Below are 23,992 nucleotides of genomic sequence, written 5' to 3' on the forward strand. Positions count from 1 at the left end.
TGTTGTACTTTGATGCCTTTATATATTTGATGCATGGCAACGGTCGAATCTATTACATAGATACGTGGAAAATTTTCGTTTGTCGTACGTCTGACCTACGAGGTAGTGCGCATAAGAATAATATTCGTTGGTGCGTGGCGTACAGGATTGTAGTGCGCGTACTGATGGAATATTCGGTAAAACATGGCGTACAGGATAATAGTGCGCGGACTAATGGAATATTCTTATACGTGATAGTTGTACATTTTGGCGTATTAAGATGATGTAGAAGTCTACTAATAGCGAACACAGTTGTTGACGCAACACTACTATTGACGCAACACTGTTGTTGGCTACTCGGTTGTTAGCGCAACACATCTGTTGACGCAACACTTATGTTGCCTACTTGGTTGTTAGCGCAACACAGTTGTTGACGCAACGCTGCTATTCGCGCAACACTACTATTGGCTCAACGTTGTTGTTGGCTACTCGGCTGTTAGCGCAACACAACTATTGATGCAACACTATTGTTGCCTACTCGATTGTTAGTGCAACACAGTTGTTGGCGCTTCTTCAGTCTGCTATTAGCACTTCTTTGCCTTCTATTAAGCACAACTCTGATGTTGGGCTACTCAATTGTTAGCGCTTCTTCAGACTAATGTTGACTACTCGGCTGTTAACGCAACACATCTGATAACACAACCCATCTGATAGTGCAACTCATTAGTTAGGGTACCCAGCTATTAGCGCATGATGTCAGTTCTGTTGATAGCGCGACTCTACTGATGTCAGCTCAGCTGGTAGAGGAAGTCTACTGCCAACGCTTCTTTAAATTTACATGCACATTAAAACATTTGTAGAGCTTAGTTTTATTTATTTATCAACGCATCATCAAAATTATGTCGTATTATTTTAATCATCATAAGTTTATTTTAATCAATTAAAGCGTTTTTCATATTTAAACTTAATTAACAATTTCTCCTTTAATCTTAACTTAATAATTTTTCCCATTTTTCTTTCTTTAACTTAATCTAACAATTCCCCCTTTTTGATGATATTAAAACTAAGTTATAAGAGCATGGAACTAAGGATAAATTAAATATATATATATATGAACATAAGAGAGCAAAATATTTAAAATATAGGTTCCCCTTTTTCGTTTTTCCTCCTTTGTAGCTTGAGCCTTCAGTTGGCTTCCTCTGCTACTTTCCTCTTTCAGGCTTTCCCCTTACTGCTCTGCCTCCTCTACCACTTTCTCCCCTTTTTAACATCAGAATCCTCTAATCGATTATTTGCTACATGCTTAAGGAAGTCCGTTACTTTAGCAATTTGCATACCGATAGTATCAATCTTCGCGGAGAGATTTCTATTATAACCGCCAATGGAGTTGTACAATATTGTTTTCAGCCTGCTCATGGATTCCCTGATAATCGCAACCTCAACACTGCCCTTCGTGACTTGGCTTAGGATTTTGTCCTACGTCGATGCTGTTGAGGCCGATGCTTTTGAGTTAGAAGAGATTTGCTCCTTAAAGAATTCCATTTCACCAAAGATGGTTGCAATACTCTGTTGCAGAGGAGCAATGGTGTCCTGAATGAGGCTGCGGAGATCCACCGTTCCTAATGATGATTCTTTTGGAGAATGAAGAGTCGACTGTTCATGTTGGGAAACGGTTGGTAGAATCTCAAGAGAATAGCCTGTGCACTTTTCTAAGTGGCAGTTGGATTTGGTTCTTTAGGAGATAGGGATGATTGTGGAGAAGGCACATGTAACAGTGCTTGAGATGAGAAGTCAAACTCCTGAATCTCTGCACAAATGTCTTTGATGATACTAGTTGCTGCTATAGAGTGACTAGATTAGCCGGAAGTAGTTGCTGCTCAGTCGGGAGGGATTGCTGCTCGGTTGGAGACGGATGCTTCTCGGTAGCCGGGCTGAGTTCAGTTGCTTGTTTTGCTTCCCCTAGTTGCTCAGTTGTCCGATCGAGAAACTCAACCCCCAAATGAGGATTCCCTAGCGTTGGTTATTGCAGCACACGAGAGGGAAAGAGCTACTATTCCTAAATTTTTATAGTGTTTCGGCAAGGACTCCAAACGTTCCTCGCCAAGCGACCGAGGAATCAAGATGTTGTCCTTATTTCTCTTCCACTTCACATCCAACCGAGAAGAAGATGGACAACCTCTTCCCGAAGCTTGCAACCTACTTTCTAACGTCGTGCTTGCACCTGACCGAGAATTTAGTCAACGACCTAGGAAAGTCGATACTTGCTATTGTTGCACTAGACGACCAAGGAATCGAGCCCCTTTGTTGTTACTCGTCTTCCGACCGAGGGAAATGATCCACAACCATAGTTTTCCACCCGTTTCAGTCAGCAATCAAGTAGCTTGACATGCGACCGAGTTTTCTCGGTCCCGACCGAGTTTTTTTAGTTTTCATTTTTATTTTTTCGATCACTCTTAGGCTCTTAGGTTTATTTTTTGTTTTTGGTTTGTATGTTGTAAGTTTGAGTTTTGTGTAAATGAAAACAGAATATTAAACTCTAACTAAAAACAAATATAAAATATAAAAACTCAAAAACCAAATAAAAAATATAAAATAAAAAATAAAAAAAATATAAATATATATATATAAATATATAATTTTGTAAGATTTTGCCTAAATTCTAAACACTCACATAAAATCCTAAAATTAGTAGACTTAGAATAATTCTAACATTTGCAAAATCTAAACTATTAATTTTAGTTTAACTTATGTGATGATTTATTTTGTAAGCTTTAGGTTGCTCTCATTTTTTATTTTATTTTTACATTTCACTTATTGTCTATACTTGTTGTACACAAAACACAAGATCCATTTAAAAGTGGACAAATCACCATAAGCTTTATGATAAATAAAAAATATGTTTTAAAAGGCCAAAAATTGAATTAGTAAATACCTAAGGGCATTGTGGAACATGTGGTGTGCATACAACTAAATTATTTTCCTAGTTATGAAAAATTAGGTGACGACTCTATAGTCGTGAGGTTGTAAAATCGAAAAACTTTTAATAGACTTATGGTAACCTCCCATTAAAATTTTAATCTCTCACAGATTCGAAGAAAACGTAAGTTATGGGTTATGTAACCCCCAGAAAAAACCTTTTTAATTTAGGTTTTGCGAAAAAGTTTGAGATTTGAGAATTTCAACTTCGGTTTGCATGTCAGATTTTTCTTTTAAAATAAAATATTATTTTTAAGAATTCTTGACAGTTTTTAAAACTAATTAAAAATAATTAATTTCGGGTTTAACTTTAAATAATCCAGGGATTTACGGTAACCAAATTACAATTTGATTTTTGGAAATCCCTTAGTTTAAATTAATTAAACGTAATTAATTTTAAAGATAATTTGTTTTGAAACAGAGTCTCCAATTGATTTTTTTTTTAAATCAATAAAAGTTGGCATATGTATACAAAGGTATTGACCATAGTTTTTTTAGTTCATAATTTGATGATACTTGGGAAAGAGCTTTCACGCTTCATCTCCGTACCCATTTTAAAAACGGTCTCTACTTATAAAGTTGTCTTTTGAAAATCGGTTGTTTAACGTTTTATTTTTACCGATTATTTTTTTGTCCTAATTATGTTTCTAGGTTTTAGCGTTATTTAAAATATTGAAACAACAATATTTAAATGCTGATACTTGTTGATGTTGATAACAAGGGAGGATTATACCTGAAGAATATCAATCATTTTTAAAGGTATTAAAATTTAGAAATAAACACCAAACAGGCCTTAGTCAAAATATTTTTTATGGAAATATCCCAAAAATATTTTGAAATCATTTTCTAATTTTTTGGAATTTTTAAAAAAATAGTTTCGGGTCCCAAAATAAAATAAAAAAAATTGGAACCAAACAGGCCTTAGGATCGGAGTCCTAGGCCTTGGGTTCGATTTTATGGGTCGGGGTCTAAAAATCCTCAATCTAGGTGTTAAGGACTCTTAGTCTTTGGCTGAGATTATCAGTCTAAGTGTATAAACCCATCAGTCATAGGTTAGTCCTAGGCTAAGTCCTTAATCTCAAGTTTAGAAATTCTTGATCTTGAGTCAAGATTCCTTGGTCTTAGGTTTCGACCTCTTGGTCCAAGGTTCTAGAATTCTCGATCCTAGGTTCTAGGATTTCTCAGTCATGGGTTGGACATCTTAGTCCTAGATGAAAATCCTCGATCGAATCTCTTGATCCTAGCTTAAGAACATCGGTTGGACTTCTCGGTCCTAACTCAAAAACATCGGCCGGACCTCTCGATTCTATTGAAATTCTTGGTCCTAGGTTCGAATTTATCGGTCCTAAGTCTCTGTCTGGACTGATGATCATCAGTCGGACCTTTCGGTCCTAGGTCGAGACCAATTGGTCCTCAAGAACACAAAAATGCAGATTTTGTATTTTTGATTGAAGCTTGGATTCTTCTATCCAATGGATTGAGTAACTTCACAAAGCTCTCAAGAACATGTTGATCATCATTTTAAGGTATCAATCAGCCTGAATGATGATCAAATCGTTCAAAACAGTTGGTGATCAAAGTTTAGATTTTTTTATTTTAAAGTTGTTTTAGGAGAAATGAGCTATCTAATATCTTCATTATATCTCATATATACTTTATTGGTACCAAAACAAGAACATTGTCGGATCGTTTTGATCAAATCAAGAACTCAAAATTTTTAATTATTTTGAAATTTTTGATTTCGATCAAACATGATTAGGATGGATAAAACATCAAGAAAATTAGCCCAAGAACAAAAAATTTTTTATTTTGAAAATTCAAATTTGGGATTTTCTGTTTTAGGTTGATTGATTGCCTCAACCTATCCAGAAAGTTTATAAATGATCTTAGGATCGATTTCCAACCATAAAACAACATAAACAGCAAGCATATAAACTTATACAATTTGAAATATAAAAATTTCAAATTATAAATATGAATTAAAGGCTGATTGAAATATTACCAAGGATTCGAAAACACTCTTTGATCCTTAGGGAAGTTTTTGGGATGCTTAGATCCAAGCTTTAATGCCTTGTACAAATTTTTTGAAAAATTAGAAGCTTTGAGCTTCAATGACGGATTTTTGAAAACTTTTGATTCGGGTCTTATGATGTTATCTCTTTCCTTTGGAATGATTCAGGAGATGTATTTATAGCATCCCTGAGTTGGTGGAGGCTTTAGGTGGATCGAATCAACAAAAAGCCACTAATAGTGGTTTGGTCGTTCTTCCGACCATTTGAAGAAATTGGATGAATCATCCCTATGAAAGTAGTAGAAATAATCACCTCAGCTTTCGAATCAGTCGAAAAGGTGGACTATCGACTAAGTTCCAAATTCGCAAAATCAAAGACGGGTCTTTGATCTTATCTTCTCCGGCGATCATGATGAAGACGAAGGTGGCGCATGAAACGACGTCGTTTCATGCGCTTTTGCGCGTTCTATTAGTGGTCCGTCCAACGTCGTTGGCGTTTGGGCATTCCATTAGCGATTCAGCTAACAGACGTTAGTCGATCTTGTGTTTCTCGGGTGCGCGCTCATTCGTCTACAACGGGCTATGCGGGCGCGTTTGGAGCGTTGGATAAGAATCTAGTGCTCAGCCAATGGACGTAGTTCCGACTGTAGAATTTTTTCTAGATTTCAGTTACACTGGATCGCAAATTTATTTTTATTTTAAAACCTTAAGGGTTTGTTTGAAATTGATTTTTCTTTCACTCTTTTGGCTTTAATTTTGATCTTTTTTAAATACACAAAATATTAAATTAAATATGGCACATAATTTACCAATTTATTTATTTATTTTTTTCATATTTTAGGTTAATTAAATAAATTTTTGGGATGAAATGGGTAACTCATCTCATCCTAAATTATTTATTTTAATCTCTTGATTTTTTCTAAAATTATAAGATAAATGAGTACAACATTTATCTCAAATAATTTTTATTTTTTATTTTACTATTTTTCTTAATTAATTAAGCTTTTAATTATCACAATAATTAGTCTAATTAATTGTTTGAAATGTGTTTTAGCCATAGGTTGATTATTTTAATTTTATTTATTCGAAAATAAATTAAAATAACTATTTTAATCTTATAAATTAGTGTATATTTTTAGTGCTTACATAAAGCCTTACTTTTAACGCTTAAATTTTTAATATCAAGTAAAATTAATTTTCCTCACAAAAACCAAACTTGACCTTTTTATCGCACACAATTATATATATATATATATATATATATATATATATATATATATAATTAATTATTAGATCTCTTCTTTTAATTAAAGAAAAAATTAACTCTTAATTTATTTTTTAATATATAATATAAATATAGTAAAAAAAATTATCTCATTATTTATTTTTCAATATTCTCAAAAAAAAAAAAAAAATATTAGACATAATAAAATATTAAAATCGGTAAACATTAATAACTTTGGAGATGATGTATTGATGTTAGTCCCCTCAAAAATAAACTGGGATCAATAAATAGAAATCTAATCTAACCATTTTCCTTATCGAAATAACTTATCTAATTTGTGCATTGTTTGAATTATTTAAAAAAAAAACATCTAAAGAAGAAGAAAAAATAGAACCTAAAAATTAAAAAAAAAAATTATACACTGCAGCACAATTCGCATCATTGGAATATTCTCATTGGACCGAGGAGAAATCTGTCCAAACTCTAACGTCATGGAAAAGGACCGAAATGGCCCCACAACAAAATTGAACGACACCTTTTGTGGAGTCATGAAAATGTTATGCCTTGTTTGAAGTCTACTCCAAATCCTTAATTGTTTAACATATTAATTTTTTTCCCTTAAATTATTGAAATATTTTTTATATTTATTCCTATAACATTTTATATATAAATCAATAGTGTCAAACCTTAATTAATTTAGATGATACAGGTACCACCAAAATGATCTTGTGAAAAGAATCGATAAAAAAAATTAGGTATCATTAAATTAGAGGATATAATTTTTAGAATTATTTTTTTATTACAAATTATTTTTACTTTTAATATAGCAATACTAAAATTAAAAATATATTTATTTATTTAACAAGTTTGGGTTTTTTTTTTTTAAAAGAATGTATTTTATCACCATGAAATTTTAATCACAATTAGAAAAATTAGAAAAATACAAAATATTTTATTTAAATTTATATAAAAGAAACGTGATTGAATTTTTATAATATAAAATATATATATGAAAATTTATCAAATTTTCTCACTGTTCTAAGTAAATAAATGAATTAAATATTTTTAACAAAAAAAAAATTATCTTATGAGCCTTTAAAATTGGTTTATTACCATCTATCTTACCTATATCTTCTCAATAAAAAATTATTAAAATAAAAATTTAAAAGTAATTTATTTATTTTTTTGTATAAAAGATTATTATTTAGATGGTTATTGATTTGTTTTATTTGGTATATAATTATTATTTTTAATATGATTTAGATTTTTTTACATCTATTATTAAAGTTAAATCAAATAATAATAAAATTTTCAAATCAAGTAAATTATTAGGCATAAACAAACACGTCCAGACTACTTCCTAACGGAACACCGTTGAAAAATCCTTTTTTCTTTTTAAAATGATTTAATGTTTTGTTTATGAAACGTGAACAATGACTATTCCAAATCTGTTTAATAAAAAAAAGTTTATAGGTTTTGATTATTTTTTCAAATTATAAAGATGAGAAGTAACTTGTTACCCTCTAAATGTTTTTAATCTAATTTTTTTGGAGTTCAAATTATAAAATAGTAAATAAATTATATATCTTAGACTTAACAATCCTTAGGCCTTGTTCGTTTATGGGTTTTTTTAAAAATCAAGAAGAGAAAAATTGAATATGGGTGATAATTTTGAGGAGGTGATAATTATTTTTGGTAAAAAGACTTAAAGGGTATTGATATATATAAATAAAATATAAAATAATAATTTAAAATAAATGATATTTTAGTATTTTGGTTAATGAAATGAGTGATGTGATTGGTGAGAAGTGATTGATTTAAAAATTAATTTTAAAAAAGTCAAATAAAAACCTATAACGAACAATGCCCTAGTAGAGTTAAAAATGTCCAAATTGACGTTCTATTCTTCTTTTCTTATGCACTTTAAACATTTTCTTAAATAAAATAATACTTTATAATTATTTAATTGTATATAAATATGTAATGTGATATTTTTAAATAAAGAGATACCCATTTTATTTTTACAGGTAAATTAGGAGACAAAAATAAACGTATTTTATTTTTATTTTTTTTTAAATTTGACTAATCTCACAACTTAAACTCATTGTCCACGAACACTTAACCATTTAATTGTACACAGAACATCTTCGTTTGACCGACTCAAACTTAGGACCTCAAGAAAACTGAGATATTCATCCCTTGTTACTATTAAGCTAGAACAGAATATTACAAACACTTTATAATAAAAATGTTGGACTCAAACTTAGGATATGAGAAAAATCGGAATATTCATATTTGGTTACTATTATGCTAGAACAGAATATTACAAACACTTTATAATAAAAATGTTGGATTAGGATATAAGTTGATTAGAACAGGGTTTACCAATATTTTTTACTTTTTTTATTAATATATTATTCATATTTAGATAAAATTTAATTAATTAAATCAAATCTTAATACAAAAAAAAAGAGAGTTTAATTTTAGAAATACATTATTATTATTTATCCAAGACACTTACGTTATGGACCCGCCTTATGTCGACGGCGACAGGAATGAAATGGCCTTGATCTTGTAATATTAGGATTGTTTTGCAGTTACAGCCAAGGTCAGAGATTGTCTTCTCCGGGCATGTCGGCATCTCTACAAATCTAAAACTCTCTCTCTCTCTCTCTTTGACCCGAAACCGACCTTGTTCCTCCTCACCGTTTTACAGCCAGCGATCATGTCAGACGCTCTGATCAATGGACTTGCTGGCGCCGGCGGTGGAATAATAGCTCAGACGATCACTTTTCCTCTTCAAACAGTACAAACTAAGACCTCTCTATCTTTCTTCATTTACCTCGTTCAAGATGTTGTGTTGTAACCTGCATCGATATGTTTCGTGATGATCCAGGTGAATACAAGGCAGCAAACAGAAAGAGATGAGAGGAGGAATGAAGGAACTATAGAGCAAATGTATCAGGTCTTGTCTTCATGTCTCTCCTGTGAATTGATGTTTAGTTTGATTTTGATCTTAGGCTTTCTATTATTGGAAGTTTGAATTGAATTGGAACTGTGATCATTTGACAGGTTGTAAAGAGAGAAGGTTGGAATCGGCTATATGGTGGCTTAACACCGTCATTAGTTGGTACAGCTGTATCTCAGGTGAGTGAGTGAGTGAGTGATTGAGTTCATTTGTTTGTCCTTGTACTTGTGGTTTTTCTTAAGCATTATAAACCCTATTATGTTTGATGTTATTGTTCAAGCTTTGTATATCCAAAGGAAATGGAATAGATAAAGTTTGATAGACATCATGGTTCAATTGTGAATTTCTATAGGAAGAGATAAAACTATGTTAAACAATCATAAAGTTCTTTCACAGAACTCAGGCTGCTGCTTAGAGGGAGTGCAAATGAACACTCTGGGATTTCTGATCCTAGGCCTTCAATTAGTTTAAGATTACTTGATATTAAGTATATGAGTTGGCGATTTTTCAAACTTAGTAGTCCATTTCCACAAGTCTATGGAAAAGTTGTACCATTAAACATGAAAATGCCTTCTGTAAAATGCGGGCAATAAGAACATATGATGAGTTTTTCTTTTTTGTTGGCTTGTATGAAATTATAGTGAATTCATTTAACCCACAGCGAGTCCTCCTTAGCTAACGCCAAAATGCGTTTCTGAATATGTTCATGTTCCATTCTTTGCACTTTCTGATTCCAAAGCCAGCTTCTTGCTTGGGAAGACAAACCATGTCCCTCTTAATCTTCCTTCCTGCCAACACTATTAAACTTCTATGCTATTAAAAGAAAACACTACTTCTTTAGGTCTCTAAAATATAATTTTGGTATCATAACCAATATTTAATGTTTTCTGTTAAAGGAAAGACATTGTCACCCCTTGATACGAGACTCATAGTTGTCATTCTCAACTAACTAAGTCATCATCTCAAAAATAAATAATCATGGAAGGAAGGAATGAGCTAGACGACTAATACATAATCTATACCTTCTAAGCTTCCAAATCAAGTAATCACATAAAGAATTTACGAAACCTTTTGGCAGTTAGGTATTCAGCCAAGACTAAGTTACTCGGCAATGCATAATAAGTCGTTACCACCAGAGTAGTAAGGCAATCACAAATTGTTATCGCTAAATGAGTAATGCATAGTGTTGTTAACATCAAAACACTAATGCATAATCAAAGCAGTTACCACCAAAGCAAAGCAGTAATGCATTATGAGTGTTATTGTCATTAAAGCAGTAATGCATTATGAGTGTCATTCTCACTAAAGTAGTAATGCATAATAATAGTCATTCTCACTAAAGTAGTATTGCATAATAAGAGCAGTTACAACCGAAGCATTAATGCATATTCAAAGTTGTTAGTGTCGAAACAAAAGTGCATAGTAGAGCCATTACTAGTACATATTCAATACACTACATTCTTCACTCCAAAACTAGTATCTTATCCAATCGTTTTTTTGATCTGGGTTTATTTCCGGGAGTGACTAGCATGACTCCACAGTCATAACTAACATTTAGTTCAGAGCATTTTTAGTAGTCCAATCTTCCCCACATTCTAAATTATATCATTCTTTTTGTATGCAATTCTGTGATTTTATTTCACATCGTCTCATTTCTTAAGATTAACTAAAGCTCAATTAACATCAAGCTTATATACTCTACACTAGAATTTATTTATAATAGTAAATAATCAAAAAAACTAGAATTATCATCTCATGATTGATGAACCAAGCTCAAAAGGTAATGCTCTGGATGGGCTGAGAAACATGTTAGATTATACACGATAGCCTTAGGCAAAACAATCGGGTCACCACAAACAAACCCAAAAGATACATAAGAAGGTAATTATAGCCTATAGCTTGATACATCACGTTCCAATACATGTCCGAGCCTCATCCTCGGTTAGGACTTAAATGTGACCCACATGACACTTTGTTGCAATATGATTCAAGAGGTGGTCCCATGACACTTTGTTTCATCACCGGGTCGACTGTGTTACCCTTTGTAACACCATCATGGACCCACGTGTTTGAATATAAATTATAGATGTAGTAGGAAAGACAATGTTACAAGGGGAAGGGTTAGTGCTAATGCCCTATGATTGAAATGGAGGATAGTGAAGGTTACAAATAAGAATAATATAAATAAATTAGTCATTATTATATTGAGATTTCTGAATTAGTTCAAAACTCTTGTAGAGTTTATCTCTCTCGTCCCAATTGTATTCTCCCTATCATTTAGGGTACTATCTTTGCCCATTAATTCTCAATTTTCTTCTCATATCAAATTTTATTGTTCATCATTCAATTCAAGGTATTATTCTACAATTGAGCTAGGTTTTGTTGTCAATTCATATAGCTAGTATATCAGATAACTGGGCCAACAAAACCAAGCTCAAAAGGTGTCTAGGAAGATAACCAAACTCGTTCTCATTTCTTGTGGTTCCCGAGATGGCAGGACATCAAAAGTATATTTGCCCCAATTAAGAAAATTCTTGTCTAAGTATAACCTTTTTTTCCTAGATAAGACATGCTTGATTGTGGCCCAAAAGTTAGTTCATTTTGAAACAAATATAAAATGTCATGGTGTTTCTCTGTTTGCTGAATTGGGGAAATTTGTTAGTTCTTCCTGATAAGGAAAACATGTAGGATCTTATGTCCACATTATGTTGATGACCTTCTTGCCAAGTTCTCCTGATGCTTTTCTCAAAAAACAATTCTCCTGACGGTTACACTTTTGTAATTTTCATGGTAACAGGGTGTCTACTATTACTTCTATCAAATATTCAGAAACAGAGTGGAGGCCACTGCCCTTGAACGTAAAATAAGGGGTATTGGTGATGGATCTGTGGGGATGCTCTCCTCGCTTGCCGTGGCTGCACTAGCTGGGTAATTTTCTTAAATTAGAATCCACATTTTGTCTGTTATACTTAAGTTGTAATGACTAATCTTGGCATTCAGTGGGTGTGTTGAATGAGTTGCAACTACGATAGTGCGTCATTCTAACAATTTAAGATTGGTCTTTAAGGATATTGTTTTGCTACTTCAACTAGGGGAAATACTAAATTTTCTGTTTGTTTTCACTAGTTATTATTAATCATTACGGTTTTTATCAGTTAGTTTCGAATTATTCAATGAATTTTTGTCTGTGTATGTGGATACACCTATTTTGATGGATTTTGTGAATTTTATCTTTTCCATTTGTGAAACTGAAAATGATAGGACAAAATATGCCGCGTGAAAGAAATAGTTTCTGTTACAACATTAGTCTACTATCCATCTCTTTTGTTATAACATTGTTCTATTTATTGGTTAATCTTTTCCATTTCCTCTGATGCATATAAGCTCATTTTCATGGGTTGACATACAATTTTCCTCCATAGGTGTACAAATGTTCTGCTGACTAATCCAATATGGGTAGTGGTCACTCGCATGCAGGTACAAATCTTATTTATTCTTTCTTTAAAGCTTTGTACAATAGATTTCATTAAATACTGCAGTCTAATAAATAAGTAGTCTTTATGAATCAGAATTTCTCCTGTATGTATCTATGATACCACAAGGGCGGGTGTGAGATGGATGTAATTTAGGTCAATACTTTCAGGACTCCCCAGGATCAACCACCATGTAGACATGTGATATTGACTAAACTAACCCTTCTGTTCTCTAGTTCCCAATAGGTTACTCAAATTCACATCCACTGATGTTGATCTTTTTGACAATCAGTGAAGGGTGTATTGAGCAGACATCTTTTATGAGCTTTGGCTGATTAAACGTATTGAATTAAGTTAGATACAAAAAATACTCTGACCATTTCTATTCCCAAAGCAATAATATCTGAAACATATAACTAAAAATAATTTATTTATAAGAAACCTAGTCCAAGAGAATTTTAAAAATAACCCCTTATCTGGAGTAATGGGAGATGAGTGTATAAAGGGAACAATGTTGTTTCTCAAGCCTTTTCTGATTATTTCCTTAACAACAAGAGAATCAGGAGGAAGAAGGGGAAATTAAATATTGAGAATGCACTTAAGAAACTTCAGTGCTCAGTTAGTTATGACATGAAGTTTAAAAGAATCACCTTGATTGTTGATAAGTTTGGTATTACCATCTATGGAATTTTTTAATGTAGAGAGAAAGAGATGTTTTTGATATATTTTTGTCATAATAGGTTAAACCTATTTATACAAGTGTAATAGCTGATTTTCCTTAATTAGGATAAATAGAATCCCTAAAATATCTCAACTAATATATTCTAATTTCCTCAATTAAGGTAAATTACAATCCTAGAATATCTCAACATTTATTAGAATAAATAAAATAAACCTAATTTGACTATTTCCACTCCCCTCAAACTAAGCAACATATTCTTCAAACTAAGAAGACTAGTGAGTGACTTGATTCAACCCAAATGAAGATGCTCAAAAGTACTTAGTTCAACTAAAAATGAGTGGTCTGCATGGTGGCCTCCGCTAGATTGACGTAGTGGGGGCTGAAGTATTTTCAGGGGTGCGACAATGGAGTTTCTGTGTTGGTGATGCCAAAATTAAACGAGTGGATATGAAGTCAATCGTCAAACAGAAAGTCGGTGTCGAGACTTTCGCAGAGACGCGTTGTGGAGTGTCCGTAGAGCGGCGTCCCCAAGATTGACATAGTCAACACTAAAGAGTTGCAGAGGTACGATGGTGGAGATGATACCAATCTTAGTTGTTAATAAGTTGACCGGAGACTGAATAGGGTTGTTAATTTAAAAATAAATGATAGCTCAAAACTTGGCTTGCTTTGAATCTGTTAAGTGATGAAATAGAGGGAATGAGTTTTTTTAATGTTAGGAATAAAATAAATACTAAAAATACAAACCAACCCTAGGCCCAAAACATATTTACTTTGATGTCGTCATGTCGCCAAAACCATCAACTTGTGAATAAGGAAGAGACGAAGATTGACTTCTCTGTAGTAGGTGAGGTATGTTGTGTCAATGGCTAGAGCAACCGGATCTCAATGGTGATGATGCTCGACTGAGGGAGACTCTTATGATGACGTCGAGTTTCCTTCGAGAAGACGTTGGAGTATGTTTATGGTAGATAGACTTACTCGAGAAGACGTTGGAGTATGTTTATGGTAGATAGACTTTACCAGATCTGGGCGACTTTACCAGATCTTGAGTAAGAGAAAGCGGCTGAAGATGAAGTGGTATAACGAGGTGGGTTATTCGGGATTTGTGTCATGGGTTTGGAGACGTTGGTATTGTTTGGTTTGTGAGTGTGAAAGGCGTATGGGCATTGGTGGTGTAATTTGGAAGAGAGTTTGAGAAAGTTGGAAGAATGGGGATAGAAGGTGTGCATAGAGACAGGGAAGATGGTTCATGTGGGGAGCAAAATAACATCAGTGATGATTGGAAGCTTATACCCCTCATAATGTGGTGGACAATTTGGAAAGAAATGAATAGAAGAACATTCCAAGAGAAAAGTTTTGGAGCTGAAAGAATCAAAGGTTTTATGTTCCACGCGTTTGCTTTTATTCGTAAAAGGGGATTTTATACGGGTTGGATTTTTTTTGAAATTATTGGCATTAAGTCTTATTCTTCTCCTTCTGTTCTTTTATTTTTGTTTCTCTTCTTTCTCCCAACTTTAATTCACTAAACGCATCTTGCGTTTTACTTTCAATGAAAATTTGACCTTTTTCAAAAAATAATCACTAAAATATCAACCAATATATTCGATGGTTGCACATATTGGTTATCTAGAAGTATGGTGATCCTGGGGTTCTGTTTTGTGAGCTTTCGGTCTCACTTATTGAGAGGGCATCCTAACGATTGTTTTGGAGCATACAGTGCGGACGAAGAAGGACCATGACCGATTGAAGTTGATTTTTGGGTCGCTTTGTTTATTATTTATTATTTCTTTGTCTTCATAGGAAGTTAAATGCCCATATTGTAGAGACTTCTCTTTACAAATTTTCCTCATTGGATTTTGCTTGTTCCTAACGATGTCATATATGTGATCATTTGCATTTTGTGATAATTCAAATATATGCATTGTTTCTTGTGCCTTTTTAGAAGATGTCTCCATGTCATTCACGTATGTGACACATGTTCTTCGTCTGTGTACATAGGGTTTAAATAATTTTGTTTAGGCGTATGGGCATTGGTGGTGTATTTGTCAAGGGTTTAAATAATTTTGTTTAAAGTTTAGGGGCTTATTTGATCTTTGTCAACAAGTTCAAGGAGCTACTTCATCATCTATCCAAAACTAGTGTCTCTTAAAAGGGTTGATCAAGATTTAGAAATAAAGATTGTGGACTGTCTTTTCTATGTTGAAGGGTGATATAAGACGTTAAGAGTACTAATTTGACCCACCCAGTGTACCTTAGTGATAAGAGTGTTGAACTAAGGTTCCCAATGAAAGCACCTTAAACTAAAGTGTGTATGTTGGGCAGGGTGGCGGTGGTGGTGGTTGGTGGCAGGATGTTATGCTAACCTCCTTCATAGAAACAAGCATTGTTTCTCAAAAAAAAAAATATTTGCTTGCAATGTAATGTAATGTGTGTGCACTATGGTATGTCATTTCTATTTCTTTCAGTTGAAATGAGGACAAGCATCTTATTCAATAGTGAATCCTAAATGAAATTCAAACCAATCATGATTTTCAACGTAACCTTTTCATTGTATTTTCAGGCCTATATTTGATATTGTCTCTTATCTTTTGTGCCCATTGCATAATAGTACTCCTAGTGAGTGAAATGGCTGAGATATATTATGGTGGTAATCATATGATTAAAAGACACATAATTTACATTGACTGGTGTATCAAATAATTGATTATTCCATTCTACACTCTTACATATATTTTGAAGTGATAGTGTTCAAAGTACTGTCATCCTTTGAGCTCTTTTGTCACTGAATCACTAAAAAGTCTGTTCATGCAGACTCATACAAAAAAAACTCAACCTGGAAATGCTCCAACTATTGACTCAGAAGGTGCTGTTCTAGTCAAGAAGGAGCAGTTGCCCTTCGGAACTAGCAATGCTGTATGTGGAGGGTACTTATGTCATTTTATTATCTATATTTTGCAATTTATGGGGTATTTTATAACTATTTTATGAGATATTTTTGTTATATCATGGTGACAATCTATTGCATGCTATGTTTCAGATTCAAGAAATCTATGATGAAGCTGGACTATGGGGATTCTGGAAAGGTGTCTTCCCAACATTAATAATGGTAGGTCACAAGTCTCTTAATTGGGGGTTCCCCATGATGATACTAATCATTCTCATTGTTGTTTACAGGTCAGTAACCCCTCAATACAGTTCATGCTATATGAAACTATGTTGAAGAAACTGAAGGAAAGGCGTTCCTTGAATAAGAAAAGTGGTGTCACAATAACTGCTCTGGAGGCAAGTTTAGTTCATTCAATGTTATAATATATCTTCCTTTTCAGGTCATTCTCGTTATTTTGATGGATTTACCACACCTTTCCCTTTATTTTCATTTTTCTCCAGATTTTTCTCCTTGGAGCTTTGGCCAAACTGGGAGCAACTGTTGTAACATACCCCCTTCTTGTTGTCAAGGTAAAACTGACTATGGATGTGCATTTTAGCTATTTAACGAGAACTTTAAAAAATGATCATATTCTGACACATTTCTTCTAAACATTTATAAATATATTAAGGAGATGCTCTAGTTCATGATGTTAATGCCTTTCAAATTGTATTTCTTATAATCATGAATTTATCGGATATTGCATGTGCCATTATGGTCATCTACCTGTGTACACTTATGAGTGAAAATACTCTCCCTTTGTTGATGATCCCTTTAGTGGAGGAAGGACCCATTTGAGATAACATTTTTCTGTCTGATATCTATCTGGATGTGGATTCATATGAGATCACATTTGGAAATAAATTAGAAAATCATCTGTAAAGAAGTTAGGTTCCGTAGAAACACAAAATAATTTTTGTTGCACAACATCTTTGAAAAGCTTCAAACACTTGCAAGCTTTAGTAGTTGGAGTATTGATGTTTATCGTATTGGTAGCTTCTGGGCTTCATAAGAGAACTTGATGTTTATTTTCGTGCAGTCACGACTTCAAGCAAAGCAAACAACTGGTGGAGACAAAACGCGTCATTATAAGGGTAATTATATTTAATCATTTGATTTTTGTATTATATTCTGATGGAAAAAAGAAAATCATAACTTTTCATGTTGATAGGTACGCTTGATGCGATAATGAAGATGATACATTATGAAGGGTTGTACGGGTTCTATAAAGGGATGAACACGAAGATCGTCCAAAGTGTTCTTGCCGCTGCTATACTATTCATGGTTAAGGAAGAAATTGTGACAGTAGTTCGTCGGGTGTTAGTTAAGGAGTCCAAACATGGTGGTCTCAAGCGATGATGAATTAAAAACATTGCTACTACCCATTGCTATTCAGATTTAACAGATGATGATGAAATTAGGTCTTTTCTACTACTTTGGGATGTCTGTTTCTTGTCTGTTTGGGGCTCTACTGAATAAGAGCTTTTGATGATCGAAAATGGAGGTCTAACTAGCTTTTTAAGTTAGGGCATCATTTTTCTTTCGGTTTGTAGAAAATGGAGGAAAACATAATTGTAGTACCTGAATCTTAAAGTTCAATAATGAGTCTCAAAACACATAAAATTATTGAGCATTTCAAACAAAACTAATTCTTGACATTTCCAAATGATTTTCTAAAATTTTGAAACAATTAAAAAATAAGATCAATTTTGGAAATTGTAATTAGTACAACCCTAAGAAAACAAAGGTTTTAATATTTTAATAAATCAATTCTCATTCAAAAGAACTTTGGTTTAAAATAGTTCATGTCACACTAATAAATTGGACTTTTTCCTTCATTTTGTTTGGAACCCCACTAAGAAATACAAAGATATTATTTATCACCATTCACAAATTGTTTTTTTTATTATTATGGACTATATTTTATTATACACTATTCTGAGGGACATAATATGGATTCTACTTTTAGTACTTTTTTATATTTGAAAACTTTTTTATCACTATTTTACCCTCATCAGCATTCTCATTCCACATGGTAATCATCTTGAAAATTTCATTGTCAAATATTAAAGTGGAGTTAAAAAATAAGTTGTAAATATAGTAACATAATTGTAAATATGGTAAGCCTCCCAAGCTTTTGGAACTTGGTTTGCTTTTGTAAACATTAATAATATTCACATGCCTAAAATAACTTTATTTGTCCTCCTAGATAAGAAAATCTAGCATGTGCTATTCAATTAATTATCTCTTAAACTAAATGTATAACAATTAAAATATTAAATAACTCAAAATAACCCTATCTTTTTTTTTTCATAAAAACTAAGTTTTCTTCCAAAATATTAAATTCCTAGAACAAGCTCAAAACAATGATATATGCAAAAGAAAATATTTTTTTCGCCATTGCCGGCACCACGAAGATAGTTAAGATCAAAACTCGTGATACAAGATACACCTACTAGGCTACTACTACTAGTGGGGAATATTTTTAAGACATTCAGAATCTTCCATCTGATTTGTTTTGCTAACAACACATGATCTAACAACAGAAAGCTAAATTAAAGTGACCTATGTTTTGGTTTTCTTCAGAATGTTAAAACAACCAAACCACATAGCAAGTTTGATGGATGATGATGATAACTTCAGTTTGATCCATCTTCCCCAGATTTCAAATAAAGGTTTTCTCCTCCTCTTCCTTCACCAGACCCAATCTCCATTTTGTTACCCATTCCGATTCCAATTCCCCTTCCCAATCCCAATCCCTGCATATTTTCCCCAGCACGACCATAATCAGCATAACCGGAGCTATTAGCCTCGGTTTGCATCATGTGGAGCCCACTCGCCCCAACCGAGCTCATACCCAGCTGGGCATGCATGGCTTGCTGCTGCTGGCTGTAGACCATTGAAGATCGAGCAGCCATAAGTGATTGAGGAGTCATCTGTTGCTGCTGCTGCTGCTGCATATAGTGACCAGATCCTCCTCCCTGTAAAATCCCACCTGGAGGAAACTGTAGAAGCAATTCGATTATTTTCTTCAGTTTTTTATTCTTGTTTTTACAATGACAAATGTTTTTAATGAATTTTACTTACTTGAGAATGCATGCTTGGTGGAGGCTGAGGCTGGGAATCCGCAATTGCAGCTAGATACATAAGATTTCGCTGGAGCCTCGCTTGGTTTCTGTCATCGATGATGAATAGACAAATTAAGATACACAATCATAGTAGATGTTGTTTTCATATGTCGTTATTTTTGTGTTTTTACTAGAGAAATAGACAATGGCACGTTCTTACTCTGCGCATTCATTCAGTTTTCCAGAATTCTGGCTCTCCACGATTTTGAGGATCAGCGACTTGTTCTCGTCCAAATACTGCACACAATGAGAATTGATTAAAAAACAGCATTAGCTCAAATAACAATGAATGCAAAGATTTGAAATAGCACTATTAAATCATAAATCCAACATAAGATTTCAAACTGATAGTACAAATTGACAAATTTATTAATTTATTTAAGCATGCATAAATCAATGAGAGACTGCAAAAGTTTCAACAAAATCAAACACTTAATTATAAGCCAATAAAATGTGAAAAATATACATGAACTTATGTATAGTAGCCATACTTGTCTTAATATTTTGTCACAATTCATAGAAACAAGGGTAACTTAAACAAGAAATTTGATCTAGAATGAAACCACTACTAAGAACCAAACCAAATTATCCAAGACCATGTATCAACCAAATTTCTCATTCATGTGTGAATCTACATAGAATCACATTGGAAAACATGATGTAACTGAACTTAGCCTCACCCAGATCTACATCCAGATAGAGGAAGTGTTGGTATTTGCTAAATAAAGATCTACAAACTGTCTAAATATCATGATAGTTGGAAAGTTAAAACACTATTTCCAGTTGTATCCACTTAGTTAGAAGATTCTTAAAAAAAAACAACCAGGAAAAAAGATCTACATTTTTCTGTACCTTAAAGTTCATTTACTATGTTCAAGGTTAGGTTAGGTTTCAAACAATAATAAAAAAAAAAAAAACATTTCAGAAAGATGTACACCAGATGGGTTAAAATAAGCAAAGAAAACCATAAAGAGAGCATCTATGATCTACCTACCAAGTTGATATATTAGTTTAAAAAAACATTTGAAAGAAATCCCCAAATAAAAGGGATAAATCAAAAGAATATATTCTTCACAGACTAAACACCAAACCAAACCCAATAAAGAATAATCACAAAACCCAAAGTAGTAAGCAAAGACAAAGCTATGAATAAACAACACAAATCAAGTCTCAAAACAGATATCATTGAATAATCTAGCAACGAAATCCACAAAAGGAATACTTGGAATCCTCAATACAAAGCAATAAACAAATGATGTACAAAAGATAAAAAAAAAAAAAAAAAAGAACATAGAAACAAAGAAACCCAGACTAGAAAAAGGAAAAGGAAAAAACCTAAGACAGACAAAAACACCCAATGATAAAACCCTTTATTTTTTTTTCTTCTTTTCATTAAACCGTAGATCTAAAGGAAGACATAACCCATTTGGTAAAATCTTCGATTTCTGACAGAATGAAAGAAGAAGAAGAGATGAAGAAAAGAGAAAAAGTCTTCCCACTCACCCAGAATGAGAAAAGAAAAGTAGGGCAAAAGGGAAGAAGGACCTGTTGAATGTGATCAGTGGTCACGTTGTTGGGATAGTAGGCTGCTGATGCTGCCATCATGGGCTGCATCTGCATCAGGTGCTGCTGCTGCTGCTGCTGCTGCTGTTGTTGCTGCTGCATATCTGTGTGCTTTGCCCTTTTATATTTCTCTTCTATAAACGTGATTTCCTCTCCTCTCCTCTCCTCTCCTCTCTAAACACTATCTTCTTCTAACAGGTTTTGATATCTAACACAGAGCTGAGAAAACAGGAACTGTAAAGGGCTGCCGGTTCCTTTTTGCTTTGCCCGGTTCTCTCTCTCTCTCTCCCTCCTTTCTCTTTCTCTCAAATTGAGTTAAACAATGTTGAGAGACACTAGCCACAGTGAGGACAGTGTAACAGTAGCAATAACAGTACTTCACACACTACTACGTTTATGTGTGTGTGGAATAATATATAGGAGATATATATATATATAAAGATATCTTCTTCAAGAGAGGGGAAAAGGGTTTTGGTAAATAAACTCCATCCAATCTTAAATAAATTCCATTAAATGGCTAAAAGTAATAAGGAAAATGAATGGTACATACTATAAATTTTATTTTTTCAAATAGAAAAGATGGTTACATGTATAGTAAAGAAACGGTAAGAATTAGTTAAAAAAGTTAAAAGATCTAGTTTAATTTCATTTAAAAACATTTTTTAGTTGATGAGTGTCATTTAAGTTCTCATTAATTAAAAAAATATATATAAATAAAAAAATTAAGGTAGTTGGTATTAAAAGTATTAGAAAATATGGTTACAAGTATAAATTTAGTAAAGAAATTAAAGTAGTTGGTAAGAATCAGTTTAAAAAATAAAAATGTAATAGAAGCGTTTTGAGTTTATGAGTATCATTCAAGTTCTCATTAATTAAAAGAATAGTATAAGAAGAAAATAAACATTTTTTAAAATAAAAAATGTTTTATTTTCTTTTGAAAGAGTTAATAGAGATATATAATTTTAAAATTTTTATTTTAAATTATTTAGGCATAAAAACTTGTCTTTAAGTAACTAGTGTTCAACTTATAAGAAGTTATAATTCATTACAGTTAGATGCTCTGATAGTATAAAAGGAAAATTATTAAATTTATTTAGTTTAGTTTATTTGCAATGAATAAACATAATCAATGAAGACGCATAGTCAATTGTATAGATTCTATATGACTTTATTAGATAGCATTAGAAAAAAAAAATCACTTATGATAAAAAAGAGATAATGGTTAAACTTAATTATTAATAATAAAAAAATTTGAAATGTATCTTAAAATTCATAACAAATAACAAATAATAATTTTAATTGTGACTTTTACTTATTTTAAATATTTTGTATGGATTATAAATGGTATAAAAAAAATCAATTCTTATTTTTTTTATTTAAAATTATATATTTTATATTATATTAAATACATATAATAGGTTTGTATTATAATTAATAAAAGTGATTAGTTTAGTTGATTAAATACTAAGATAATATTTATTATGCTCTTAAATTCAAATTTTGATAGTGTAGTTTTAAAATTTTGTAGGGCCTAGGAAGTGAGGGCATTTATAGCCAAATAAAATCCAAAATGCATATCCACCCATTGTAAAAGATATTAGTGACCAAATACTCATTCAAAGATCTTTTAAGTGTTGGCTTGAACTAAATAAAAACATGTCAGACTATTGTTTAACCCTAATCTCATAAAAAAAATCAAAAGATCCTTGTAACTATATTTCTCAACCGAATTTCAGCTAAACTAGTCAACAAAATACTCTTAATTAAGAGATTTAACCGGTGTATTCTGTCAAATATTCTTTTATTTTTCTCAAAAACAAGTTATTCACCAAATAATAAGTAAAATATTGCTTAACTATAACATTTAGTCTAATTTGTCAACAACTATTATTGTGTCACTTTTCTTGTTAGTTCATGCATTTTACTTACTTGTCTAAGTGTGGTTATTTTATATTCAATTTTGTTGGATATTATTCCATTGTCACAAAATGCTAACTTCATTCAATCCTAAACATAAAACTCATACTACAACCATAAATATAAATGAGAAAAGTTTCAACAAGATTCATCCTCTTATCTCCAATATCTTATATGCAAATTACCCATATGTCCAATCATCATACCTTAGGTAGTGAATTTAATAGTTCAAATATATCAGTCACATATACTGTCCAAATTTGAAATAGTTAACAAATCTAAATGACTAAAGACAGAGTTTATCGATATCTACATGTTATAGGCTTATAATATATTTGTAACCATGCACTAATCGAGTTTTATATCTTGAATTTCACTTAAAAATTATGTTAAAAGTTGTTGTTTAAAAAGGTCTCATAATAAAATTGTTTCATTTGTTGAAATTATATAAACATATAAAATTGAGAAATACTTTGAGAAATTATTCACGGGTTTATTATTCTTTGGATAATATATATGCATGTGAAACAAGTGTATGGTAGTGTATATTAATAATGTCGAGCATCTTATTTTCCCTTTTCCTTTATTTGGGATAAAAGGACATGTCACTGTAGAGCATCACATTCACATACGTTCAGTCCCCATCGAGACCAGGAAAATAGACTTGTTTTTATTTATATTATATTTAATAACTATCTCATTTAAATTATTTATTATCTGATTAATCCAATGTTCTTCTATGTAAATTTCTATCTTTCAAATTCTTTATAATACTTTCTTAAACAAAAAGGTAAATTTTTTATGTTTTTTTACAAAAATTAACGTAACAAAGGAAGTTGTTGAACAAAAGAGCTATATATAATAGCGTGAACATTTGAAAAAATCTACAATTCCGCCCCCAACATATTGCTCACGACACGAAAAATCAAGATTGAAAATTTTTTTTCTTCTCAAATTGGATGTATTGCATAATTTAGTCCAAGACTCTTACAATCTTGTACAAAAGTTAGACATAATTTCCTTAATACCTATAATATTATGCATGAGAGCCCAAATATTAAAAGTAAAGTATATAAACTTACATTTTAACGAGACTATCCCCGTGTAATTGAAATGAAAACAAAATTAATAATCGATTTCA

The 23,992-nt window shown here is 32.1% G+C and overlaps 2 protein-coding genes across 2 annotated transcripts; one reads left to right on the forward strand and one right to left on the reverse strand.

The window, feature by feature from the left end:
* Window positions 1-8,769: 8,769 nt before the first annotated feature.
* LOC124934247 (peroxisomal nicotinamide adenine dinucleotide carrier) lies at window positions 8,770-17,856 on the forward strand. Its single transcript, XM_047474748.1, has 11 exons — window positions 8,770-8,997; window positions 9,088-9,156; window positions 9,264-9,338; window positions 11,957-12,087; window positions 12,582-12,636; window positions 16,129-16,230; window positions 16,355-16,423; window positions 16,492-16,599; window positions 16,705-16,773; window positions 17,283-17,337; window positions 17,415-17,856. Exons 1-11 carry the CDS (start codon window positions 8,917-8,919, stop codon window positions 17,600-17,602), a joined length of 1,002 nt encoding a protein of 333 aa, XP_047330704.1. The 5' UTR covers window positions 8,770-8,916; the 3' UTR covers window positions 17,603-17,856.
* Window positions 17,857-18,616: 760 nt separating this feature from the next.
* On the reverse strand, window positions 18,617-21,303 carry LOC124935930 (GRF1-interacting factor 1-like). The gene is made up of 4 exons (XM_047476374.1): window positions 20,917-21,303; window positions 19,532-19,608; window positions 19,331-19,418; window positions 18,617-19,248 (listed from the first exon to the last, which is right to left on the reverse strand). The coding sequence occupies exons 1-4, from the start codon at window positions 21,034-21,036 to the stop codon at window positions 18,883-18,885; spliced, it is 651 nt and encodes a 216-aa protein (XP_047332330.1). The 5' UTR covers window positions 21,037-21,303; the 3' UTR covers window positions 18,617-18,882.
* Window positions 21,304-23,992: the final 2,689 nt, after the last annotated feature.

Source organism: Impatiens glandulifera, chromosome 4 (genome assembly GCF_907164915.1).
Source record: "Impatiens glandulifera chromosome 4, dImpGla2.1, whole genome shotgun sequence".
In the NCBI taxonomy this organism is placed as follows: domain Eukaryota; kingdom Viridiplantae; phylum Streptophyta; class Magnoliopsida; order Ericales; family Balsaminaceae; genus Impatiens; species Impatiens glandulifera.